At 54.3% G+C, this 23,456-nt stretch overlaps 7 protein-coding genes across 7 annotated transcripts; 3 read left to right on the top strand and 4 right to left on the bottom strand.

Moving 5' to 3' along the window:
• Positions 1 to 466: 466 nt before the first annotated feature.
• Positions 467 to 1,696, top strand: A1O1_06457 (uncharacterized protein; the record flags this gene model as incomplete). The annotated part of the gene is made up of 3 exons (XM_007727336.1): positions 467 to 594; positions 673 to 1,508; positions 1,620 to 1,696. 3 exons carry the CDS (start codon positions 467 to 469, stop codon positions 1,694 to 1,696), a joined length of 1,041 nt encoding a protein of 346 aa, XP_007725526.1.
• Positions 1,697 to 3,398: 1,702 nt separating this feature from the next.
• A1O1_06456 (uncharacterized protein) lies at positions 3,399 to 5,516 on the bottom strand (the record flags this gene model as incomplete). The annotated part of the gene is made up of 2 exons (XM_007727335.1): positions 3,399 to 5,077; positions 5,135 to 5,516. 2 exons carry the CDS (start codon positions 5,514 to 5,516, stop codon positions 3,399 to 3,401), a joined length of 2,061 nt encoding a protein of 686 aa, XP_007725525.1.
• A 1,131-nt stretch (positions 5,517 to 6,647) lies between these two features.
• A1O1_06455 (DNA repair protein rhp51) lies at positions 6,648 to 7,852 on the bottom strand (the record flags this gene model as incomplete). The annotated part of the gene is made up of 4 exons (XM_007727334.1): positions 6,648 to 7,456; positions 7,505 to 7,572; positions 7,627 to 7,706; positions 7,760 to 7,852. The coding sequence occupies 4 exons, from the start codon at positions 7,850 to 7,852 to the stop codon at positions 6,648 to 6,650; spliced, it is 1,050 nt and encodes a 349-aa protein (XP_007725524.1).
• A 769-nt stretch (positions 7,853 to 8,621) lies between these two features.
• A1O1_06454 (uncharacterized protein) lies at positions 8,622 to 10,229 on the bottom strand (the record flags this gene model as incomplete). The annotated part of the gene is made up of 1 exon (XM_007727333.1): positions 8,622 to 10,229. One exon carries the CDS (start codon positions 10,227 to 10,229, stop codon positions 8,622 to 8,624), a length of 1,608 nt encoding a protein of 535 aa, XP_007725523.1.
• Positions 10,230 to 15,070: 4,841 nt separating this feature from the next.
• A1O1_06453 (uncharacterized protein) lies at positions 15,071 to 18,742 on the top strand (the record flags this gene model as incomplete). The annotated part of the gene is made up of 1 exon (XM_007727332.1): positions 15,071 to 18,742. The coding sequence occupies one exon, from the start codon at positions 15,071 to 15,073 to the stop codon at positions 18,740 to 18,742; it is 3,672 nt and encodes a 1,223-aa protein (XP_007725522.1).
• A 746-nt stretch (positions 18,743 to 19,488) lies between these two features.
• A1O1_06452 (uncharacterized protein) lies at positions 19,489 to 21,436 on the bottom strand (the record flags this gene model as incomplete). The annotated part of the gene is made up of 2 exons (XM_007727331.1): positions 19,489 to 21,139; positions 21,216 to 21,436. 2 exons carry the CDS (start codon positions 21,434 to 21,436, stop codon positions 19,489 to 19,491), a joined length of 1,872 nt encoding a protein of 623 aa, XP_007725521.1.
• A 611-nt stretch (positions 21,437 to 22,047) lies between these two features.
• On the top strand, positions 22,048 to 23,364 carry A1O1_06451 (uncharacterized protein; the record flags this gene model as incomplete). Its single annotated transcript, XM_007727330.1, has 1 exon — positions 22,048 to 23,364. The coding sequence occupies one exon, from the start codon at positions 22,048 to 22,050 to the stop codon at positions 23,362 to 23,364; it is 1,317 nt and encodes a 438-aa protein (XP_007725520.1).
• Between the last annotated feature and the right edge of the window lie 92 nt (positions 23,365 to 23,456).

Here is a 23,456-nt window from a genome sequence, read left to right as displayed (position 1 = left end):
GGTTTCATGCCTACCTGCATTCGGTGGCCTTTCGCCTATCTCTCATCTACTAGGACTCCTTTAGTTGGTTCTTTGCTTTTCCCTCCTGCCAGGCAGGCAGGCGGGGTCTTGTCTTTCCTTTTTTTCTTCTTGGGCCCGGTGTTCGCTGTTCTTGTTTGTTTGTTTCTTTCTCTGATATAGGCAAGCTGGACTGACCAGATTCATTCTTTTCCTGGCCTCGGCTTCACGATCTTTTCTTTTCCAACCAAAGCGCTGGCGCTGAGCGCTGGACGCCACCCAAGGTGTTTCGCTCTTTCGATTGACTTCGGAACATTTGCGACTGTTCAGTCATCCATCTAGGGCTTATCTTCTGCTGAAAGCGGTCAGCCAAGCAGCCACTCAACCTTCTGATCTTGATTCGAGTCAGGTCGACACAGAACCGAAGCGAGCCGCGCTGGTGCTTGAAGTTGCTCTATTGCATCGAACAATGGACCTCCGAGTCGTCCAGGTCCTTCTTCTCATCTTTTCATTCGTCTTGGCTCTGTTCCTCCTCATAGCCTCGTCCAAATATGCGGCTTGGGCGAAAGTCATGACAGCAGCGACAGGGAGTTGGCTGTATGTTCGCCCTCATCCATCCCAATAAGCTGGAGTGCTCAATGAACACTTGGACTAATCTTACTGACTACAACCCAGGTCGCTAGTCTTCTATGTCGGTGCCATCCCGCTGATGTCTCTCGTCTATGCCACCGCGCATCTCGCAGCATTACAGTTCAACGGCCTCCCAACCCCACCGTACCTGAAGAAGAACAAGAACAACACTCCGAGCCCAGCCCCTGCACACGAAGCACCATACGACCCCAACTACGGCGTGAGCAGCACGATGTTCATTCTGGGTGTGTCGGTCCTCCATTTCCTAGCCTGGCTCGCCCAATCCATTCTCTGCACATCTTGCGAATTGGCGCCCATTCTGGCGGGCACACAGGGCCGGGTTCCTCGATGGTGTCCTCAATCGCGGTTCAAGGACATCGGCACACCAGGACTTGCGAACATGCTGGGCACGCTGGCGACGGTCAAGGATGTCTTGGAATGGGGCATGGTCCTTCTGACGATCTTGCTGATCGAATGTGCCCGGCGCGAGTATATGCGCGCAGTGCAGGTACAGCACGAAGCATTCCTGGGCGCGGGTGCTGGCGTGGACTTTGGCGGGCGAAGTCGAGGGTTCGATGGGGCGGACTCGAAAAAGCCTGGCGTGGCGGTTGAATTGAGCGCGGTTGAGATGAGTGGACCAAAGCCGGTCACCTCGGACGGGCAGGATCAGGGACAGGGACAGGAGCAGGGACAAGCCGACGCCCAAATGCTACAGTCTCGCCGTGACGAACTTGAACACAGAGGTATGCAGAAGGTTATGCCACATGTACAGGAGCGGGAGAACAAGTGGTTGCGACTCCAACAGCCGGAACAACCGTTTTTGTCGCAACAAACATGGAGCCGAGCTCCGATACAACCCCAAATTCAAGATTGGAGTGATGGTCAAGGTCAAGGACGATTCCCTGTGTTATCTGCGGCACCAGCAGCGTCGACTGACAATGACAATTCCTACGGAAATGGCATTGGTATTGGCCTAAAGACGACGAGGCAAGGAAAGGACAACGGCACCACCAGCACAGGCTTGCAGAGAAACGGCACGCTGAATCACATGTACGAATCGAGGGTCTAGCCATCATCGCCATCGGCTCGCTGTTGCTAGACAGGCGATACTGGATTGGAGGTGGTGGTGGTGTGGAGGTGGAGGAGGAGGAGGAGATGGTGGAACTGGAGGTGGAGGTGGACATACTGGTTGAATGGATACCACTTCTGCCCTCACTTGCTACGACGATATTACGATATGACGAGACCGAGACCGAGACCGAGACCGAGACCAAAGGCAAGGCCAAACAGACATGTGCCAGAAGGAGGATTGATCTGAACCTGGGAATAGTGGTGTATTACTCCTACTCCTACTTATACTTCCAGAGGCAGGCAGGCAGACAGGCAGCCCGATATCAATGAGAAGAGGAGTTACGGAGTGTTGTATACCTTATACCCCTAAGTATGTAATTTTTTTTTCTCTACTTGTATAGTGACATGATCCATTCATCTGTCCATCCATCCATTAACGTAACGTACTTCTCCCGCTCATCTCATCTCATCTCTTTACTTTCCAATACTCTTCCCATCACCAACCACCTTGTCCCGGTTCTTCACTATGTACCACGGTAATCCACACTTTCTACCCCGTCGTCGCTTTCGGAAAGACTCTATCTACTATACCTGTTCTCTGTAAGGACCGCTAGTCCTTGTACCTTATTGACAAAAACTGATGGCTCATCACAACAGAATCTAGATCGATGGTAGAACTTGGACCACTGAACTGGAGTCATCTCATGCCGAGAGAAGCAGAAGCAGAAGGGTTCTATGGGTAACCACTTTTGAAGCAATACCTACAGTAGTTACCTAGCTAAGGAAGCCAAGCTAAGCCATTTATTAGAAGGTACCTAATAAGGTACATTATCTAATAATGCTGGTACGGGTGATGAGGGTATCTAGAAGTGAAAAGCACAAGACACGAACCAGACACAAGAAATTCTTGTTCGCTGGCAATTGGAACCCGGCTACCGAGACTTCAAAACACGCAACAGCAACAGCGACAATCACACATGACCCGTTCTGCCCATGCACACGCCCATGCCCATGCCCATTTCCGTGTTCATGTCTTTCATGGACTGACATGCCCGAACTGGACCGTAAAAGGTAAATCAGACAGAAGTCTCCAGACAAGACCGAGGGAGGTAGAGAAGAAGCCCAGAAATCGTAACGCTCAGCTTCGGGCCCGAAGTAAATCGGTACTGGCCCCGAGTCCCTAGCCTCACCAACGATCCCGTTGGCAGACCAGAATCAGAAGCCGATGCAGTAATGTCGGATGCAAGCCCTTAGTGTCGCACGAGTCGCTTCCGTAGAAGGGCGGAAGAATCAAAACACCTTTTTCCCGGGTCCTTTGCGATACACCCACAGCCGAAGGGACCCCTGGCCCGGAAGTGAAAGTCAACCGAAAAATCAAACCCCTTGAGAAATAGAAAGTGTCCTTTGTAGGGGCAACCCAGCTCGAACCCTTTCTGGCTCCAGTACCCTTTCCGACTCTCAACGAGCAGAGCCAGAACCAGAAGAACTTTTGGCATGGGCATTGGATGCGGAAAAACACCACTCAATTGTCGCAGCCGCGGTCGCATTCGTACGGAAGATGCAAAAATGGCAAGTCATGTCGCTTGACCAGCCGTCCCTTGACCAGCTGTCGCGGGCCCGCCTGCTGCAGGTTCAACCGGCACTGCGGTTTTCGGCGGAAGCGTGAGTTTAGGAACTGCAATGCACACGAAAAGCAAGGATTAGCCAAGGTTCCGGATAAATTGCCAAACACACTTCTTCACTGCTGGGAACAACGATTTGTTTGTGACCGCCAAAAGGAACTTACTGCTCATTCCATACCCCTCGGTCTTGCCTTCAGGGTCATGGTTGTCAATTTCCACTCTGATAGCAACGTTCAACCCACCCGGGAGAGGTCCTTGGTTACTGAGCCCATTGGCCGCCGGATGTTCTGTACCGGCGCCCTCCTCGCCGACGTGGAGTGGAGTTCGCCCGTCGATATCGCTGCGCGGCCGACTTTTGCCGGGTTTGCCCGTCGTGTTGACCGTCACGGACCCGTTAACGCCATTGGTAGGTTGAGGGTGATGGGTTCCATTGTTGGTCTGCTCCTCGAGGATCTCTGTGATACATGCGTAGTTCCGACTGGGCATGGTACAATGGTTCCAGTCGGCTCCCTTCATCTGACCTCCAGGTTGCTTGTCGAACATGTTGAGCAGGGTTTCGTCGGTATTGCCGTCTCTCAGATGGTGGATCTTGTTGCGTCGGGCCAACAGATTCGCCACGGCTTTGGGAGGCGGTTTGTTCGTGATGGCCGAGGAAATGATGTTGGCCATGTAGCGAGGGTCTTCGAGGGCGTCCATGTTGTCGGCCGGCGTGGAATAGAAGCGGCCTATGGCGGACAGATGGACGTCACCCCCCAAAATGGTGACCCTGATGGAAAACTCGGCCGCCAGTCTTTGCAGCCTAACCACAAGCTCGCGTCGCTCGGCTTTGTGATGGCGTGCGGTGTAGTGATCGTCCAGGTCGTCGAGCAAGTCCACTCCGCCGTCAAAACTGTTGAAGAACCCTCCGGCAAAGCCAAAGCGGCGGTTGAGCAGACGGATCGGTGCGATGATGGGAGACGTCAGAATATTCTCCAGCCATGCAAGTCGTGGGTAGGCGATCGGGACACCCAGCAACAGAATGAGATGTTTGATTTCTCCCCGCGCGGCCTTGAACTCGTTATGCAACCGGTTGAAGATCATGTCGTACGTGTCGGGGTAATTGACTTGTTTCCGTGTGCGTTCTGTTCGAGCATCAATACCACAAAAGGCTATCCGTCGACCCAACCGCATGTACAGACTCCTCGACCTCTCTTCCACGTAAGGGCCTGGTCGCTTGCCTACGATCCAGCTGGGGTCGTCCGCCGTTCGGTTGTAGACATAGGTGTCTTTCAGTTGACGCGGATCGGCGCCGGCAGTTCCTCCCACGCCCGCCTCCATGGTGGTGGGAGCATCAGTGGTGAAGGTCGAGACAGGAGGGGCGGTGTGGTGCTGGAACAGACAGTAGTACTTGAACGCGACTCCGCCGATACCACGAAACACGGGACATCGCATGAAATGGTCCGTGTAAGAACCGAATCCGTCTATAATGTCATGGTCATCCCAGATGTTGATCTGAGGGATTTGACCATTGGCCGTGGCGAAGGGTTCCGCGCTGTACCATTTCCTGTAATTCTCGTAGTACCATTTGTCGCATCGATTTCTCAGGTCCTCGCCGAATGGGTAATCCTTTCTCTTCCCGGGGCTGGTGATCGCCGTCCACTCCTGCAACGGGCCGCTGACTCTGATGGAATCGTTGTAGATCTGATCGCCTCCGCCGATCATGACATGGAAAGGACGTTGCTGGTGGGTTCTGACCACGTCGTTCCACAATACCGGACCTGGTCGTAAGCATGTCAGCGGTCCTGCAGCCTTTCAGGTTATTGGTGTATCCTGACCTGACCAAAACGCCTCGTCCGTTCCCACCGAGAAGCCATTGCACGAGTGGAACATGATGCGCATGGAATCTGTCGAAGCCGGCACAACAAACTCCCTGGACGGGCTTTTGTTGACATCTGTGAGGAACTTCATGTTGGGTATCGTGTATTGCCATTTTGCTTCCGCCTCCACCAGCGGGACGCGAAGTGTGAACCGCCAGAATGTCTTGTCCGGGTCCGAATACAGCATCAGACCGTCCACCACCTGCCATTGCGAGCTTGAAACCCGTGTCCTCCCATCCCACGCACCTAGAGACTTCAATTCGAGGGAAGGTCTCTTTGACCCGGGTTTCGTGACAAGGAGGACTGAGCCATGCCAAAAATGATTGCCTTCCTCGCTCATGCGCTGATAGTTTATGAGAGGGCCACACAGGACTTCCAAGTAGGGATTCGAGCTGTTGACATTAGGGCCGGGGCCGTGGCCTTCTTGAGGTTCGGAGACATGCTGACGCTCTGTGCCCAGCGCATTACCATCAAATTGTCCTAGAAAGTTGTGTCAATGGCAGATTGCACTCGTCGGTGCTTGAGGCACATACCTTCCATCTAGATCAACCCTTTTGGTGTATGACGACTCTGCGAACTCGACGATGGTTATGTTGACCCGGTTGGCGCGTGGTCTCTTGTCGCAGGGTGTCAACAGTAGGATTTCCACCAGACAGTCGTCCTTGGTATGAGTAAGAAAGACTTTGGGAGAAAAGGAGGATCAGCCTCTAAGGAGACAGCAATGCCAATGAAGAGGAACGCGTAGTACAGCGACAAGAAATACAGAATAATCAGCTGGCTGGTGGTTGGCATAGACCGACAGACACAAGCATGCCAGGTGTTACAACAGACACTGCACTGGCAGATGAGAGACAGAACCCCCCGGGCGGCCCCTGGGAAGAGAAGGCTGGCTCACGCACTGCCAGGCATGATGATGATGCCAAGGTCGAACACACGCGGCGCATTGAAGACGATGGTTGTATAGAAGGGATTTATGCGCATTATGATTGTTGGGGGGACTCTTTAGGGCTGTTTAGGGCTCGTTAGGGCTCTCTAGGCGTCGTTAGGGGCATCTCTAGCCTTTTCGGCGTCCTTCAAGATACCCATCCTTTGACTGTCTACGTTCAAGCCGCGATCCACCGCGCCCAACGCAGACTCCACGATCTGCGGGACAATAATCCACACAGCTGCCAGTGTTGTGCCTCACAATCCCTGCTTTCAGCTGACATCGTTCAATCCAGCTGGGTTTGATTTGCTCCAGCCACTGACTGGGGCCGAGAATAGAACCTCAGCCACAATGATGAGTGCCGTGTCTCCGAAGTGAATCTTGCACGCTGCCACCCTTCTGAAGAGGCTTGTCAGGTTGTCTCAATGCATGCCTACGACCACAACGGATGATATCCTCACCACTGTAGTATTGTTGCTTATTTCCACATCCGACGCCAGCACCAGAACTCCCCGACGCCAAACGCTATCAGATGCCGTTCATCGTTCATTCCTTATCATCCTTGGGTTGAGGATCGCCAATTCCATGCTCATAAATGGCAAACAAGGTGTCGCTCTCCGGCAAGCATGGACTGTCGTAGATCTTGCAGATTCGCGTCTCGCCTCGTCCCTTCTTCAAACTCAGCCGGGTCGTACTCGCGTGAGCAATGATGTTCCCGCCGATTGGTTTCTTCGGGTCGGGGTTATACATGGAGCTGGGTCCGCCGTCCACCTGTGCCACAACCTGATTGGTGATGACGACGGCGATTCCAAACTCATCCGCCAGTCGCTGAAGCGTGCGCAGGAATTTCGCCATGTGTGACTGCCTGGACGACAATTCCCCTCTGCCATTGTAGTCGGTGCGGTATAAGGAGGTGGCGGAATCGACGATGAGCAGTGAAAATCGGGTCTCGCACATCATCTGGGACGCTTGTTGGAGAAGTTGCAGTTGATGTTCCGAGTTATAAGCCCGAGCGTATGCGACATTGTCCAACACCTCTTCTCCCTCGAGACCGTATCGATTCGCTACCGACAGCAGCCGAACTGGTCGAAACGTGCCCTCAGTGTCGATGTAGAGACATTTTCCCTCTCCTCCTCCCATGTCAAACGGCAATTGACATGTCACGGCCATTGTGTGACATATCTGACTCTTTCCGGTTCGGAATTCTCCAAAGATTTCCGTGATGGAGCCGGTCTCGACACCTCCTCCCAGAAGCCGATCCAGGTTCTTAGAGCCAGTGGTGATGGAAATAAGGTCACTGCGTCGCGCATGCATTTCGGTGGCCGTCGTAAAGCCCATCGGGACGAGTTTCATGGCTGCGCCGGATTAGGTTGGACACTAAGAACATGAAGCTTGTGGCCTACCTTCGTTGAGCAGTTTGCTTGCTTTGGCCTCGGAAATTCCCTTGATCTGTTCCAACTGTCGACGAGGTCTATATGCCGGTGTTAGATGACCCTTTGGGGACACAATCAGTGGGATGTCTCACGTGTAGGCAATCGACTCCACGGTGTGAAAGCCACCCTCGACAACTAACTTGACATCTCTATCCGTCAATCCAGCGACACCCTATAGTATTTGTGAGCATATAGTCATGGGCGCCTGATCACTGATAGACTCACCACCAGCTGCGTCACCGGTATGGGAGCACCAGGACCGCCGGGCATCTCCTCGTAGTCATCTTGAGGGGTATCAGCACTCTCGGTCTGTGTCATGATGGCTGTGATGCGGACTGTGGTTATTGGAAGCCTGTTCAATAACGCTCAGGAAGGTCTGGTATCAGAGTGTGAAGGAGTCGTTTGAGTTGTTGTGCAGGGTGTGGATTGGAGCGAAGAAGGTCAAAAGGTGGCAATGTGGCGCGTCCAGGCGTAAAGTTCAAGTTGTGTTTGAAGGTTGAGACGCGTCAGACGATAAGCTACATCCATTCTGGTCCTAGCGCAAACACGGTGTCAGGTGACCGCATTTACGCGTGTGTGCTCTTGTGGTCGCGTCAGGGGCAGATTCAACTTCATCCATACAAGGTGTCTTCATCAGAATATAACCTCACGAGGGTGCATGTTGCTCACTCCAGCTTTCAATGCCCTGAATCAAGCCTGTTTGCCCTCTAACAATATATCCCCTGACCCTTATGAACTCGCTGATCTGTGGCTGTCGAGGATCGCCCGCTAATCGACTTATTTGCCCTTCACTGTCCAGCCTTTCTTACAACCCGAACAGTCCATATCTGTTGTCACACGCTTCAGCCCGTTGTTTGCCGTTCCCGATCGTTCTAATGCAATTCCCGCAGCAATAGTGGTACAGCCCCGACCCCTATTGCGAGCTCCGTTGAGGGAAGCTTCAACCTTTCCCATTCCCGGCTAAAAAGCCCCCATCTCCCATGCCATTGTGATACCCGGTTGATTGACCATGCTCAAGTGATGCCATTTTCGCTCCTGTCCCCTCAATGCTGTTCAGCATTCGCTGATATCCAAATTCCATGCCGTTTCAGTCTATTACTCGTACCACATGATCCATCAACTCGTCGTCTTCCAATAGCCGTGCCATGTCGGCCTCGGTCATTTGGATGACGACCTCGAGGTAATCCTTGCGCTGGTCGTATGGGAGAACAATGCACGAGCCGGGGTCTTTGGACCACGGCTTGCGGACCCAGTCTGGTGGTCCAAGACCCATCTCGAACGTGGCGTCGTAGCATTTCAACTTCTCCCAGCTTGTTATGTACATGTCGGCTCCGCGGATCCGCTCCATATTGCTGGCTTGGAGGTCCCGAACGTCAATTTGAGGATCGGGATGTCTTGCCAGCGCGATCGCCTGGCGGATATAAGGCTCGTCAACGGCATTGATGCCCTTCCGAATGGCCTTGGCGGTATGAGCCATGGAAGATATGCTGGAGTCAGTGAGAGAAGACAGCGGCATTTGAACCGAGGCAAAATCAATGGCTGCGCCAAAGTACGATCCTGACAGTGGGGATTTGAGCTTATTCCGGATGTTGATGGGTATGATCAACTTGGAGGATTTCACCGAAGGCTCTTGCGATAACGACGGAACTCTGGCTTTTGTCATGCTGCGCCAGATCAGAGCTTGTAGCACGTCATTTAAGGTCATGAAATGACCCTCAGCATGCCGCTCCACCTGCATTTTCAGGTTGGCAAGCTTACTCAAGGAGAAAGCGATGATACATCCACGGCCGCGGGGCTTCGTACGAGAATCTCCCTGCGGTGCTGCCTCGAGGCGTTTCCACTTCAGCTCTCGGTCATTGATCTGATTCGCAAGACTGTACGACAATTGCTGCCGGACCACACTCTTGTGATGGGCGAAAGCCTCCAGCCTCATGGACAATGTGGGTGTATCATGGCCCCGGGTGTCCAGGTGACGTTGAAAGGTGAAATCGTCGTTCAGCACCGTCCCCGAGATCAGCAAGCCAATGCCCGTCCCGTCGGAAATGCAGTGGTGGAGGTAAACAGACACGATGAGGCCGCCTTCCAGCACGTTGGCTTGTACCCAGAAGACAGGAGCTCTTTCTTCATCCGCAGACTCCCCTAGTGCTGAAACAAGGTCGGGCCGGATGACACTAGGCGGTAGGCCCATCTGGTCGAGCTCGTCATACGTGTATGGAACTTCTTCACGTGTCAGGTGGCGTACACCGACTCTGGGATAGTGCAAAAAATCGTCGTCCGAGAACTGGATTTCCACTGCACCAATCTGACTGCCGGGATCTTTGGCACCCACCACAAAACCACTGAGGTAAGGCTTCGCGTCGACAGCTTTTCTGACGAATCTGTTCAGCCTCTCGACAATATCTGGAAGCAGGATGGTGTCTGGGAGTCGATATGCGAGGCAGATTCGAATGTACGATCGCGGCATGCAATGCTCTATACTTGACAGGTGAATGGTGTGCTGTGATCCAGGACTGTGGCATGGACCAGGCTGTGGACCGGCTCTTGAAGCAGTGACAGCTGTAACGGCTGCAATCGCGCCGGATCTGCTGTCCTCGTCCTGGAGGATGCCGTCGGTGCCATCTGCAAGGGAACTTTCCGAAGGCGCTGCCCGTTCAGGAGACGCTAAGGAGAAGGATTGGCCCGATAACACAGACATTGGACCGGCCCGAAAGTCGATACCTTCCATCCAGGTCAGCTAGATCCGGGCGGGCTCAGAGACACAGGAGTCACCAGGATTAATACTGATACTATGAGTCAGAGCAAGGTCAATATCAACCAACGAGCCACTCTTTTTGTGCATCGATTGTGGCCACTTTGACAAGCGAGTATTGTGATGGAGCACCAGCATGATGGCAGCTGCTTATAAATCCTTTCGGCGGTGTCACCGGTCGAGGGTGAAATGTTGGGGTGACTTCTCTCCGGCTGCTCGCGGTTGTGAATATATTTGCTGAATCAAAGTAGCCCACAATCAGATGGACTGTGCAGAGCAAACAAAGCAAGGACACCATCACTGATAGAAGAACGAAGTCAAGTTCTCCTGTATTTGTTTTCGTAGAGCATATCATTGAATAGATGACAGCAACCTGTTCAGTCGGTCAAGGTGACATGTAAGCCAATCAGACTTCAGCAGGCTGTTCACTGGTTCGTTTTCCCTGACGAAACATGACAACAAAACAGGCACGAAGAGACTGAGACGGTGAGCATACTCGAGGTGACTAGCGGAACAGGGATATCATCAGGCCAGGGGATCTGGAGAAACAAGGCGTGGGCAGCGGTTCGATAAAGGATGAGAAAGTGATTGCTTTTCCTCCATCTGCGTTGAATTCTCTTCTGTGGGGTCTGAGATGTCACTAGATGTGGCTGTCTTCACGGTTCTGCTGCAACAACTCATGTGGCTTGCTATGAATCTTGACCTAGCATATGCCGATTCGAGAGAGTTGCGTGGTGCGGGATGCGTAAGTTCTTGGATGTGAGAGCGGAATTTCCCAGTCGAGTGCTGATACGCAGAGAGGGCCAAGCCGGGCACTGATCTCCATATCTCATCGCGGCCTGGGAGGCTAGTGTGCATGCAAGGCGAGCGATTGAGAGTGACTGAGGCAGAGGTGGACAGGCATTCGCCTGCGCTGTGTCACCTCACCACTTTGCCGAATCGATAGCAGCCAGCCTCGCACCCATGTCTTCATTTGGTCACGGTGCTGGAAGCTCTTTCAAGGACGCCGGGAAACCGGCAGAGTGTGTGCGCGGCAACAGAGTCCGCGACAAATGGGCTGACAGAAGAGGTCCCCAAGCCGTTCAGGAGTTGTAGCTAGCAAGAGCAACGTGAGAGAAAGACGATGCGGCATGACCAAGGGTCAGCTGAGCAACAAAAGCGGTCCAGGTCCGGCGACCAGGCAGCCGCAGCAATCGTGCCGGGACGAGGGTGGGTGAAGAATGTGGACAGCCATCAAAGAGTAGGAAAGAGGAATTGAAGCAGCCAATAGGCCGGGGTCGAAGAGTAGAAGCGAGCCGCCCTGCTTGACATCGTCCACTACTGCAGCGTGCATGGTAAGGAGGGTTTCCTGGCTATGTAGCGAGAGAATTGGTGACAACCGAGATGGCCACAGAAAGGAATACGTAGTTGAAGCCGGGGTTGGCAGAATGACACCGCGATGATGGACATAACCAAGCAAACCGATGAGCGAACTGTGACCGGGTTTCTCGATGCCAGTCTGGCCTTGTGGGAGCTCGTTTTCAAGGCTTTATTCGAAAGATCATTGATACCTCCCGTTTCTCTCATGATCCGAGCAAGTTGTTTCACCGCCGCAGCATTCGAGAGATATGGATGTGAGGCAGTGCATGGACTCATCAGGCCTGCCAACCCCTGAAGGTCCCTTCTCACACTAGCACCTCGGTAGGCGCCAAAACAGGGGTAAGGGGTGTGGTTGATCGCCCCTGGAGAAGCCGGAGCGCCTACTCTGTAGCCACACCTAGCTTAAAGGTAGATGAGGAGAATCGAAAAGGCAAAGGTCGCATACATAATCGTTCGAGGAAAGGTCTCAAGCGTCCGGAAGGTCGACCCCTTGGGGCTTAATGGTGCAAGTCGTGTACAATCAAGAAAGGAGCAGAGTTGAGACGACAGCACAATCCAGGAACCCTTGACGTTCATCTCACTATGGTTCGAGGCGCTTGCTGCTGTCGACGCCGCTTGACGGGGAACTTGCTTCCCCGGTTGAGAGGGTTGGTTCCGTGCCCACTGCCTACCAGCTATATCTGACTGGAGGCGCCTCGATGGGTCTTGACGTAGATCCACAGTACGTAGTCAGCCTGCCATCCGAAACCCAGGTACTGTGCCCGATGGCGGATGACAGCCATCTCAACTTCTGGTAGCAGGATGGCATCTCCCCGTGGGTCTGGCCCGTCCGCCGAACGTTATTTACCACATGTCTGTGTGGCCCTGCCACTTTCGTGGGTCAGGAGCGTCCCGTAACTCTCCTTTGACGTCGCCCTTCTGATGATACGATCCGACTGGTATTGGACACGCTGCGACCTTCTCCATTGCAGCTTCGACCTGTGTGACATGCGCCAAAATTTCGAGCGAAATGCATAGCAGAGCGCAGCCTAGATCGTCACGCAAGCTCCCTAGACCTCACGGATGATTCATAGTCGGAATAGTAGGCCCAATGCAGGGACATACAAGGAACCCTGGGATTCTGGGGGTTCATCGACCGAAATCTTCTCTTCACTTCAGCCGTTCATCCCCCCAGGAGTCGAGCACATTTCGCTTTAGAGACAGTACGTAATGCATGAGCGACTGCTCCTGTCATCCCCCCTGGGGCGACGAGCTCAAAGTGATCCAAGACCGCGTCGCTTGAAAGGGCTGCTGTCCATGAGGCTGCTGCTGACCGTGGGGTCTGTCATCGTTTTCTTCAGATTCCAATGTGAGAGCATCCTGAACTCCTGTTCCCAACTGCCGAGCCTTGCCACTCTGCACCCATGGTCGACAGGTAGGGGTACGGATTTGAACGCCGGGTAGAGTACAAACCCGATGCTTGTGTTGCTGCCCAAAAGCTGAGCAACAGATTTCTGTTCACCGCGCAACTTGACGTTACGCCCATGGAAAATTAAGGCGCATGGTCGCAAGCCACTCGACCACTCAGACATCTTGCTTCTATCCAGCATGTTTGAATATTGATTGCCGCCATCGTGGGCATCTGAATATGGCATCAAAAGAAGGCTCGCCTCCTTGCCGAAGAGTCCTACGTTGTACGACCCTGGCCTCGCGAGCAGTGTTGATGACAGGGCTCAATTTGTCATTTGATGGAAGTCGATTGGCGAGAGGGGTCATCCTGTTCGCTTCACTGCCAGGGGTGTTGCAAGACATGCCTAGCATCGACTGCAAATGTCTGCCGAATGGGTGCGAGATCCAGGGGGTCTGTGACACTGAGCAAAACATCAGGATGCACGGTTGGCAAGAGAAGCAAGTGCAGTTCTGCTCAAAGTCCTCGGTGTAAAAGTGAGTGGCCTCCGGGAGTGCCTTCTGCCCAGGGTGCGCAGCGGTGATCCACAGACGCACGAGCATCCGGAGGAATAGAACCCTTGTCGTCTTCAGCTGAGTCCTAGGTAGCCTTCACAGCGTCACATCCTCCACTGCTCACTCCTGATTGTTGCAGAGGTGAACCGACATGGGACCTGGCATGTATCTGTGCCGTGAGCGGAAGCCCGATTAGTGTTGAGCTGCGGCCAATCGCCCATTCCCCAGTTCTGCGCTCTTTGACTCTGTTCCCACCGTCTTTCTCAGCCAGCCAACCCGGAGATGCGGTCGACTTGAGTCGAATGTCATTCACGTAACTGAACTGGGGTGTGAATGACTGAAGGCAACCCAGCTATGGGGTGCGGCAAGTGTTAGATGAGTGTAGGCAAGATTCCCGGTATTCCACGTCCTCTGAATATGCGACTCGATTTGCTGGTGGGATGAGACAATACAACGTCAAGCCCCGAATGGGATGTGGGTACTGGCAAGCTACTGGCATGTGTAGTAGGAACAAGAGGGACCATGCTCACCCAGTCCACGATCATGAAAAGTCGGGTTCCCGCGAGAGCTCGCCAGCTCCTTCAGCAATAACACCGGTCAAGACGATACGATGGGAGCATGTTCCGCACAAACGGCAGTCGTCCGGTCTCCTCGATGAGGACGCCCTCGATCTCCGGTCAGAATCGAACCTGAAGATCGTCTCTTGGCTGCTGCCAGCGATCTTGCTGGCGGGAGAGGGTGACCAGGGTCGAGATTGTCCATGGCAGTCTATGCCTGGCTTTAGCGTCAAGACGGAGGCTCAGGTGATGCTGTGGTTGGCGGAGATCATCCGCCGTGTTGACGAACGACTCGACTATGTGGGAGGGCATGGTATGCTGGCACATCCGTAGAGACAGGTGCTGACACTGCTGCATCCGAACATGACAGTGATTCTTTGCTGTTAGTCCACGTTAGTCTGATGTATGCAGGACAAAGGACAAGCAAGGGTTTGCTGGTATGAGGATTCCATTAGGAGTCGTGGCTTTGGTATTCCCAAGGAAGATTGGGGGTTGCAGTGTTGTCGGCGTCGATGAGGCGTGTCTGCGCTGCAAAAAGTACTGCAGGCGGTGCTCACCACTCCGCCGTACATGGTCCGCAGTGTGCAGCTGCTAGGAAAGGAAGGTGTGGCGACCGCGATTCGCTTCATTCGCAGCACCAAGTTATCGACCAAAGTGACTGCAGTGGACGTCCTTCTCGATTTCATGTCGACAACTGATACTTGTCCACCCTCACAGGCCGCTCATTGCAGTTGCTGCCGACTCAGCGTGGCCCGGCCAAGTCTTCGGATGCTGGCCCATGTTCACTGACCTGATCACCATTCCTCCATCTCGCCATCCTCGCTTTTCATATGCGCCTCCTTGCCTGCCTCCGCCATGGCTTGACGTCAAGCGTGTCACTATTGGGGCTGACTTCTCAGCCAAAGCACTCGGTCCAAAAATGATTCGAGGATGAACCTTGCTCGGCAACATGTTGTCCTCGCCGCCTTTGCAGCCTTCATTGCGTGGGGGCTTGCCGTGCGCTGCTTTCCTGTCCTGCGTCTCATCGGGTATGCCTTCACGCTTGGATGCCTCCTCACGATATCCCTTTTTCTTGCAGCCACCTTGACGGTCGCCCGGCCCCGAGCAACTTACCACGAAGACCACCTTCCCACCGGGCCATCTCCGGTCTTCCTTCGCCCGCAGAAATGGCAGTCGGAAGTGTCGATGTTGGAGGCATCTCGACGTTACCAACCCATACAGCTTTACGACCAATCTTTCGTCGTCTCGCAGGCGCTTGACACCCTCGTCGGTCTTGCACTCAGGGATTTTGTGTCCTCGTGGTACAAGAATATTTCGACGAGCCCCGTGTTTGTCAATGAGGTGGACAGAAATATCCGCGTCGCCCTTGTGGGGATCCGGGATCGCATACTCAAGGAGGACATGGTCAATGTGATCGTATCGAAAATCGTGCCCATCCTGTCAATGCATCTACGGGACTATGACCAAGCTGAGCGGCTTGTCCGAGGACGCAGCCTCAATCGTAGCCTCACCGAGTCCGAAGAGCTTGAGCTGGCTATTGCAGCGAAATACCGGGATGGGAAACTTCACCCGGCGGCATCTCTTGCCTACCCTGACACGAAGACAATTCAGCAAGACCATCTCCGCAAAGTTCTGGTCCGGATACTTCCGTATCTCCTCCCACCGACCATGACGGCAAGCCGAGCCACCTTGGTTCTGGTCAAAGAAATTGTCGCTTGTGCCGTGCTGTTCCCGATCTTGCAGATGCTAGCTGACCCCGACACATGGAATCAGATAGTGGAGGCTTATGGAAGAACCACTTTGCAAGACAGGAAGACCGTCCGAAGGATGCGGGCCGCCTTGGACCAGCATGCCTCTCCAGTGCCAAAAGGAAGTGTCAACCAAGAACTACCGCGGCTTGCTCCGAACGACAGCGAGCGTGCCTTCGAAAGATTTGTCAGGGCCATACGCAAGACCAAGAGCTTGTCTGACGCGCGGAGATTTCGGAATGCCATCGCCAGTCAGATTCAGCGCGAGAGCGCGGTTGAGGGCCAGGATCCCGTCTACCTGCGCCGGTTAGAAATGGCGAAGCGTGTCTTGGACCAAAAAATTGCGAAACTCGGTCACCCGGGAGGACCACCAAAGGTGATGGCCGCAAACCCCGAGTTGCGGCTTCATCCAGCCGCGAAAGCACGTGAATGGACCCTGGTGGAAATCATGCACACTGCTTCAGGGCTATCATACTTCATGGAATACATGGATCGACAACATTTGATGTCCTTGGTGCAGTTCTGGGTGGTGGTGGATGGGTTCCGAAACCCTCTCGAGGACGATTTCGGCGACGAACTGAATCCGCAGCAGACTTGGACTGACGCGGACCGCATGGACATTGCCCAGATCAGCGAGACCTACATGTTCATGCCCGAGCTGAATGTACCGCAGGAGTCCAAGAATGCCATCAAGGCCTTCCTCGTTGCCGGTCGTAAGGCGACCCCGCAACAGTATCGAGCAGCACGCACCGCCATCCTTGCCGCCCAATCTGCTGTTCTGGAAGAATTAGAAAAAAGTCATTTTCCAAAATTTCGAAAGTCGGATCTGTTCTTCAAGTTCCTTGCTTCTGCCGAGGCGGCGGCATCACACCGTTCCGGGCCTCGCAGTATGGACGATGTAGGAGACCTTGACGAAGCCTCGCCGACAGCCGCAGCAAATACCAAAACCCGGACCTCTTCGATGGTTCGGACCAATTCTCAGCCTGTTTCCCGTTCCAAAGACCTGAGACGAGTAGCAACATCTTCGACAGATGTTCACAGTCTGGCGTCGTCTAAGCTATTCGATGATTTCGACGCCGTAAGACGCACAGGGTCTTCGGCGCCGCTGTTCGACGACGGGTATGAGACCGATCCATTGGCACATTCCACTCAAAGCTTAGGCAACGAGTCAGTGAATGGTGACTCCGCGGAGCAACGTCAGGTGATAGAGAACATGGAGGCGGCTATGAATACCATCATGACCGATAGTCCGATGGACGAGAGCACGAGCTATGATGATGCTGCGCTCTTTGGGTCTCCGACATCGGCTTCTCGATCGACACGGACTACAGACTCTCCTCGAGGGTCGCTGGATCTTCAAACCACCGATGGTGTGAACAGACAAAAACCGAGTCTCGCGACGTTGGGGCTTGTCAACACATCGTCAAGGATCGGGGTGTTCGCGGACAACGACCTCTTTCCAGACGAAGAGAAGTTTCCCGAGGACGAGTACGTTGACGAGGATGAAGAGAAAGACAAGGAAGTAGACGAAGATGAAATCCACGAAGCTGCACCGGGAGATCTCGGACTCGCCGAAGCTATCACGGCACTGAGCAATGATATCGAGCGTCTCGTCTCGCAAGAATCGGTCGTGGATGCACTGACACGGAAGGCTGAACTGACCAACAACGTGGCGGAATTACGGATTCTCGCCAAATCCAAATCAAGTCTCCAAAGGGAGATTAGACGCAAGGAACTGCAACGCCAACAGTACATTGTCCAGGAAAGCGACAACAGCTTATATGGCCGGTCGAGTATTTCGATCAAGTCGGTGGTTGTGGGGAAGGAGGAGGATGGCCGCGAATTCGCCTTGTATGTCATCGAGGTGTGCCGACAAGCTGGAGATCAAATGCCCGCCGCTGTCTGGGCGATTCCTCGCCGATATTCCGAATTCCACGATCTCCACCAACAATTACGTCGCCGATATCCCACCACAAGGACACTGGAGTTTCCTCGGCGTCGAGTCATGATGAAGCTCCAGAAACAATTTCTCCAGAACCGTCGTGTCGCATTGGAGCATTATCTACAACAGTTGCTACAAATGCCTGACGTCTGTCGCAGCCGCGAGTTAAGGTCATTTCTTTCCCAGCAAACCGTCATATCTCCACAGAACACGAGCAATGCGTCCGATGCTCAAGATATTGTGACGCGGATCTACAATTCTGTCACGGATGGCATGGACGAATTTCTCGGAAACGTCTCGGTGCTTGATCAATTATCGGTCGCGGGGCAGAATCTGATATCGGCTGCTACCAACCAGCTGGGGATGAACCAAGGGGATATCTTGCCCATGGAGCCGAGTCCCGTCGCTGAGGCGGAAGCGGAGTTGTCGGCGTTTGAAGACAAGGAGCTGGAACCATTTGTCAAGCCCATCTGCGACTTGTTCCTGGAAGCGTTTGAGCTGAACCGCGGGAACAATTGGCTTCGCGGCCGTGCGGTTATTATGGTCCTCCATCAGTTGCTTGGAGGCACGATCGAACGCAAGGTTAGGGAACTTGCCAAAGGGTTCACCCAGGAGGAATCCCTGCTCCGATATATTGAGATGGTTAAGGAAACCATGTGGCCCGGCGGTGGCAAGATGAGAGAGGCCAAGCCACGAACTGCGGCGGAAAAGAAGGAGTCTCGAGTGGAGGCGTCGATGATGTTGGCGACCCTCATCCCGGATCTGGCAGCGAATGTTGTCGGCCGGACGAATGCTCAGGCCGCTGCTCGAAGATTGTCGGCGACCATGAACAATGCACGGCTCAATCAACATCTCGTCTTTACCATACTCGACGAGATCATTGGGGTCTTGTTCGATCCTGCCAAAGGGTGAAAAGCGATTCACTCTCTCGAATATATCGAGTCCGGGCTGGAGCAAGGCCCGTCACCGTTCACTTTGTGATTGGAAGGAACCAACACTAACACACTCTTGGGTCTCATGAATGTTGGCGGCACCGGCATCCTTGGGCGGTGGCAGGCGACGCTCGATACGCAACAGCTAGCAAGCAGTCCTGCTCTGGTGTCTGCATGGAATATTCTTGTGTGGTTTGTTATCTGTATGAAATGCAAAGAGGGGAGAAACGCTTTTCGGGGCCCTCACTAGGTTTGTCGGACTTGGCTTTTGTGTTTGAAGGTTCCTTTGTGTGTACAACTTTGTCCCACAGGGCAATAGAGCGCGGAGCATAGCATGGCGGGCGGCGTGAGTGAGGGGGTTGGATTCCGTCGATATGTAGCGAGCGCCTTCTTGGGCTGTGATTCCATTCAAAGTATCACATCCCTCTTCTTCCTTCTGAGCCTTAGCTACTTCTAAAGGAAAATAGTCCTACCAAATACCACGCCCCTGATATCAGATCGAGCCTCCAAGGGATCAAATCTTTGTCGATTCAGATACACTTGGTTGGTATATATACCAGAATCAATTCTGTCCTTCTTTCCGGATCAACTGTGTCACATTTTGCGCGCTTTGTCTAGATCGTGTCTGGACACTCCTTTATGAGTGTAGTCTTGTTCGAGGAATAGATTACCGGAAACAATGCAAGCTCTATGACAATTCTACCCGAATGGAGGACTAGTCACCCCTCAAATCCCGGCTCTAGCAACGACACTCCTGACTCCATCGACACTACGCCGCAAAAGCTGCAAGACCACCTCTCTCAAGCGATCCCTCCCATGCCTCGCGGCAAAGACGACGCCCCAAACAGCCACGACCAAGCCCAGCAACTTGAACGACCTGGCCAGACGCAACTTGAGCAGGCCTTTGCGGGTATATTTGGCAGACCAGTGGCTCCAGCGGGGGAACCAGCATCGGAGTGTAAAATCGACCTGGGTCCACGGGTAGACGGTAGCGTTCCAGCCAGAGGGACTATTGTACCACGAGCGACAGCCGCCGGAGAGGAAGACGCTGTTCTTCAGCGCGGCCTGGACGTCGGCGGTCCACTTGCGCTCGGCGGACTCCTTGACCTCGAAGGTGGCGACGTCGCCGCGCAGGACGGGGGCAATGAAGTTCAGCGAGTAGTTGACCATGTTCTCCGAGGCGAGGATGACGCTGCTGTGGCCCGTCGCCGTGTTGGGGCCGAAGATGATGAAGAAGTTGGGGAACCCGTCCATCGCGGTGCCCAGGTACGCCTGGGCGCCGCCGCGCTCGTCCCACGTCCCGTACAGGCTGCGGCCCGCGCGGCCGGTCACGTCGAGCGGGTGCAGCCACTGGTTGGTTTCGTAGCCGTTGGCCATGACGATCACGTCGGCCGGGATGGTGCGCGCCTCGGTCGGCGCCGCAGAGTCGCTCTTCGACATGGGCGGATAGTGCCGTCCGGGGCCGAGAGTCACGGAGCGGGCCTGCACCGCTGTCAGGGGGAGCGTGGTCAGTTCGACGCGCGGGTCTTGCAGGCTGGCGAACCAGCCTTCGTCGACGACGCGCCGTTTGCAGAACACCTCGTAGTCCGGCGTCAGGATCTCGTGGTATTTTGCGGGCACCTTCTTGCGTAGGTACGAGAGCAGTTCTTCGGCCTTTTTCTGCCGCCGCGCCCGCGCCGCCTCGCTCGGCGAGAACAGACTGACGTATTCGAGCTCCATCATGCTGAAGACGAATTTGCGCAGTGCGTTTTGGAACCCTGGCACCCGTTGGCACAGCCATGGGATCCATTTCGCGTGGAATTCCCGCGCGGACGGCGGCAGAGGTTCCACCGCCCATGGCGGAGACCGCATCAGTTGCGTGACGTGTTTCGCGCCGTATTCGGGTTTGATCAGTTGCGGCACGACTTGGCCGCCGCTGCAGCCCGTGCCGATCACGATGACTTCTTTGTCGTGCAGGTCGAGGACCGGCTTCCAGCGCGCCGTGTGGACGATTTCGCCTTCGAACGTTTCAATGCCGGGCACTTGGAGGGGAGGTTTGGGCTCGACCAGGCCGCCGACGGCGCTGACTACCACTTTGGCCCGTACCGTTTCGGTGCGCAGCACTGTGCTTTCGACGCCGGCTTCGTTTTCCCGTGCCAATCGTTCCGAGGTCGACAGGTCGCCGACGCCGGGCGCAAGGTGTTCCAGAGTAACCTCCCATTCTTCTTCGTCGTCGAGCCAGCGCACGCTCTTGACTGAAGTGTCGTACTGGATCTTGTCGAGGATCTCGAACTTCTCGCACACGTCGTACAGATATTGCACAATTTCCTTGCCGGAGGGGAACAGGGTCGTCCAGTTGGGGTTCTGGGCGAACGAGTATGAGTATAAGATTGCCGGTCTAAACGGGAATATTAGTTAAGACAGGCCAGTAGGTTGAGTCATGGGCCGGAAAGGCAAAGGGGGTGCTAGCATACACATCACAAGCAATGCCGGGATATTGATTCGTATACCAGGTGCCTCCCAACGCCGATCTTCTTTCGAAGATTCGGAACTGATCAAACCCCAAGACCTGCCGTAGTCGACATCCCATGGCAATGCCGGACTCACCGGCTCCCACGATCAGGACGGGATAGTAGGTGTAGGCGGATTTATCGGCGCCTCCTACATTGCGGATGCGATCGACTCGTGCCGCCATGCTTGTAGTTGTTGAGGTAGACGCTGTCGAGATGCGGAGTGACTTCGCCAGAGAGATGTGAGAGGGAGGATGTACTGGACAAACAACGGCTACCAAGGACGAGGGGTGTTGGAGATGTACTTATCTCTCGAGAAGCTGGGGAGACATGGCCCGCCTCAAGCGCAGACGGGACAAGTCTCAGGGTTCAAGGCCCCAGGCCCGAGTCCCCTGCGGCAAGGCTAAGGAGGCTCCATTGGACCAGGCTCCCCAGGCTCCCCAGGCTATGGCGTGCCTGGCCTAAGGCCCCCCAGAGTCGCATAAAACAATGACGCGGAGTTGGTATCAGGATTTCCTCCACTGCCTTCTCCTCATCTTGTCACCTCGGCCGGTCGGTAGGTCGGCAACTCGGCTGAGTTTCCATCTGTGTTTTAAAGTGCAGATAGTGGCATCTTGGCCCGCCGCTAATCATCGCATACTACTACATGTAATAACCGACTTCAACGTCGAGGCTGAACTCTTTGTACTTGTATAGAGAGATCCATCAGACGATAGAAAGAATCCAACTCGATCGACGGCAAGAATAGCTCTCACCTAGACAATTGTCGTCTGTCTGTCAACATCAGACCCGGCAAATGCGATGTCTGGCTCACCGACCAAGAGGCATCTCTGCCCTGACCTGCTCCGCCGCCATCAGCCACTACATTCGTAACCAAACCCGCCATCTAGGGTCCTCCCCGATCCTCAACAATCCCCTTCAGCAGATCCCTCTGCTCCCGTCATGGGATGCGGATATATTTCAAGAAAGAGCATATTTGCCCGCATTCCCAGCTCGTCTACCACGATCGACGACCTCTCTACCACCCGCCTGTCAGAAATGGTTTATCCACAACGGCGATCCGGATTTCAATCTGATCACCAGCACCACCAGCCAGAACGACCGAGATGGCCTCTTGGCTGAGATTCAAGTTCCTCGCTCTTCCGAGCTGCGCTCTTCTTTCTGGATCGAGCACGGCACGACGATTGTGCCTCTGGAACTGACATTGAACGGTCCTACCACTTCGTCCAGTATCGTCAATATTAATGATGTCGAGTCCGGTCCAAGCACCAACCTCGGCGACAATGCCAACGGTAACACAAACAACATCGATGGTGGCACGGGTACCAATACCAACAATACCCACGAATCATTCCACCGCATCGAAGCGCCCCTCAACCTACTCCTGACTTATCTTTCCAGCCCCAGCCCAAGCACCAACACCAAAGCTGCTATCAATACCAGTGCAGTACCCAAGGGCAACAACACCAAGCCACCGTCACTAGACCAGCAGTCCTCGCTCTCGCCCTCTCATTCTATATATCTGGCCCAGTGCGAAATCTCATCCCTTCCCGCGTCTCTACAAGAACACATCCCGACTCCGTCACTATTGACCAACCCAAACCCAAACCTAAACTCAAAGCGAGGAAGCTCGACCCCGATCAAAGGCGACATCTACTCGACCAGTCTCTGGCTCGGTCGACCACCGACATACACGCCGCTGCACCGCGACCCGAACCCGAACTTGTTCGTCCAACTCGCCGGCCGGAAAGTGATGCGGTTGCTACCTCCTGAAATCGGGAACGCGGTGTTTGCCGATGTTCAGAATCAGATTATTATAGCATCCTCTTCTTCTCCGTCTTCACCGTCGTCATCTTCTGCGTCGACTTCATCGGCGATCAGAGGCGAAGAAATGATGGCCGGCCCCGAAAAGGAACTCCTCCACGACGCGGTATGGTCAGACACCGACACCGGCCCCGACACCCAGAACCGGTACGCCCATGTTCTCAAGACCTATGGCTTCGAAGTCGAGCTTGGGCTGGGTGAGGGCCTCTTCATCCCAAAGGGGTGGTGGCATAGCGTGAAGGGGGTCGGGGAGGGCGTGACTGCCAGTGTTAATTGGTGGTTTCGATGAAGAACAGGAAGGAAAGAAATCCCACATGACTGTCTTTTGTATGCCCCATACCGCTTACGTTGTAAGGGAGAGGAGAAGACTACTACTCAAGG

This window comes from Capronia coronata (assembly GCF_000585585.1).
Source record: "Capronia coronata CBS 617.96 chromosome Unknown acBCG-supercont1.5, whole genome shotgun sequence".
NCBI classification, from domain to species: domain Eukaryota; kingdom Fungi; phylum Ascomycota; class Eurotiomycetes; order Chaetothyriales; family Herpotrichiellaceae; genus Capronia; species Capronia coronata.
The sequence above is the reverse complement of the archived record's forward strand: the minus strand, read 5'-3'. Positions and strand labels throughout refer to the sequence as shown.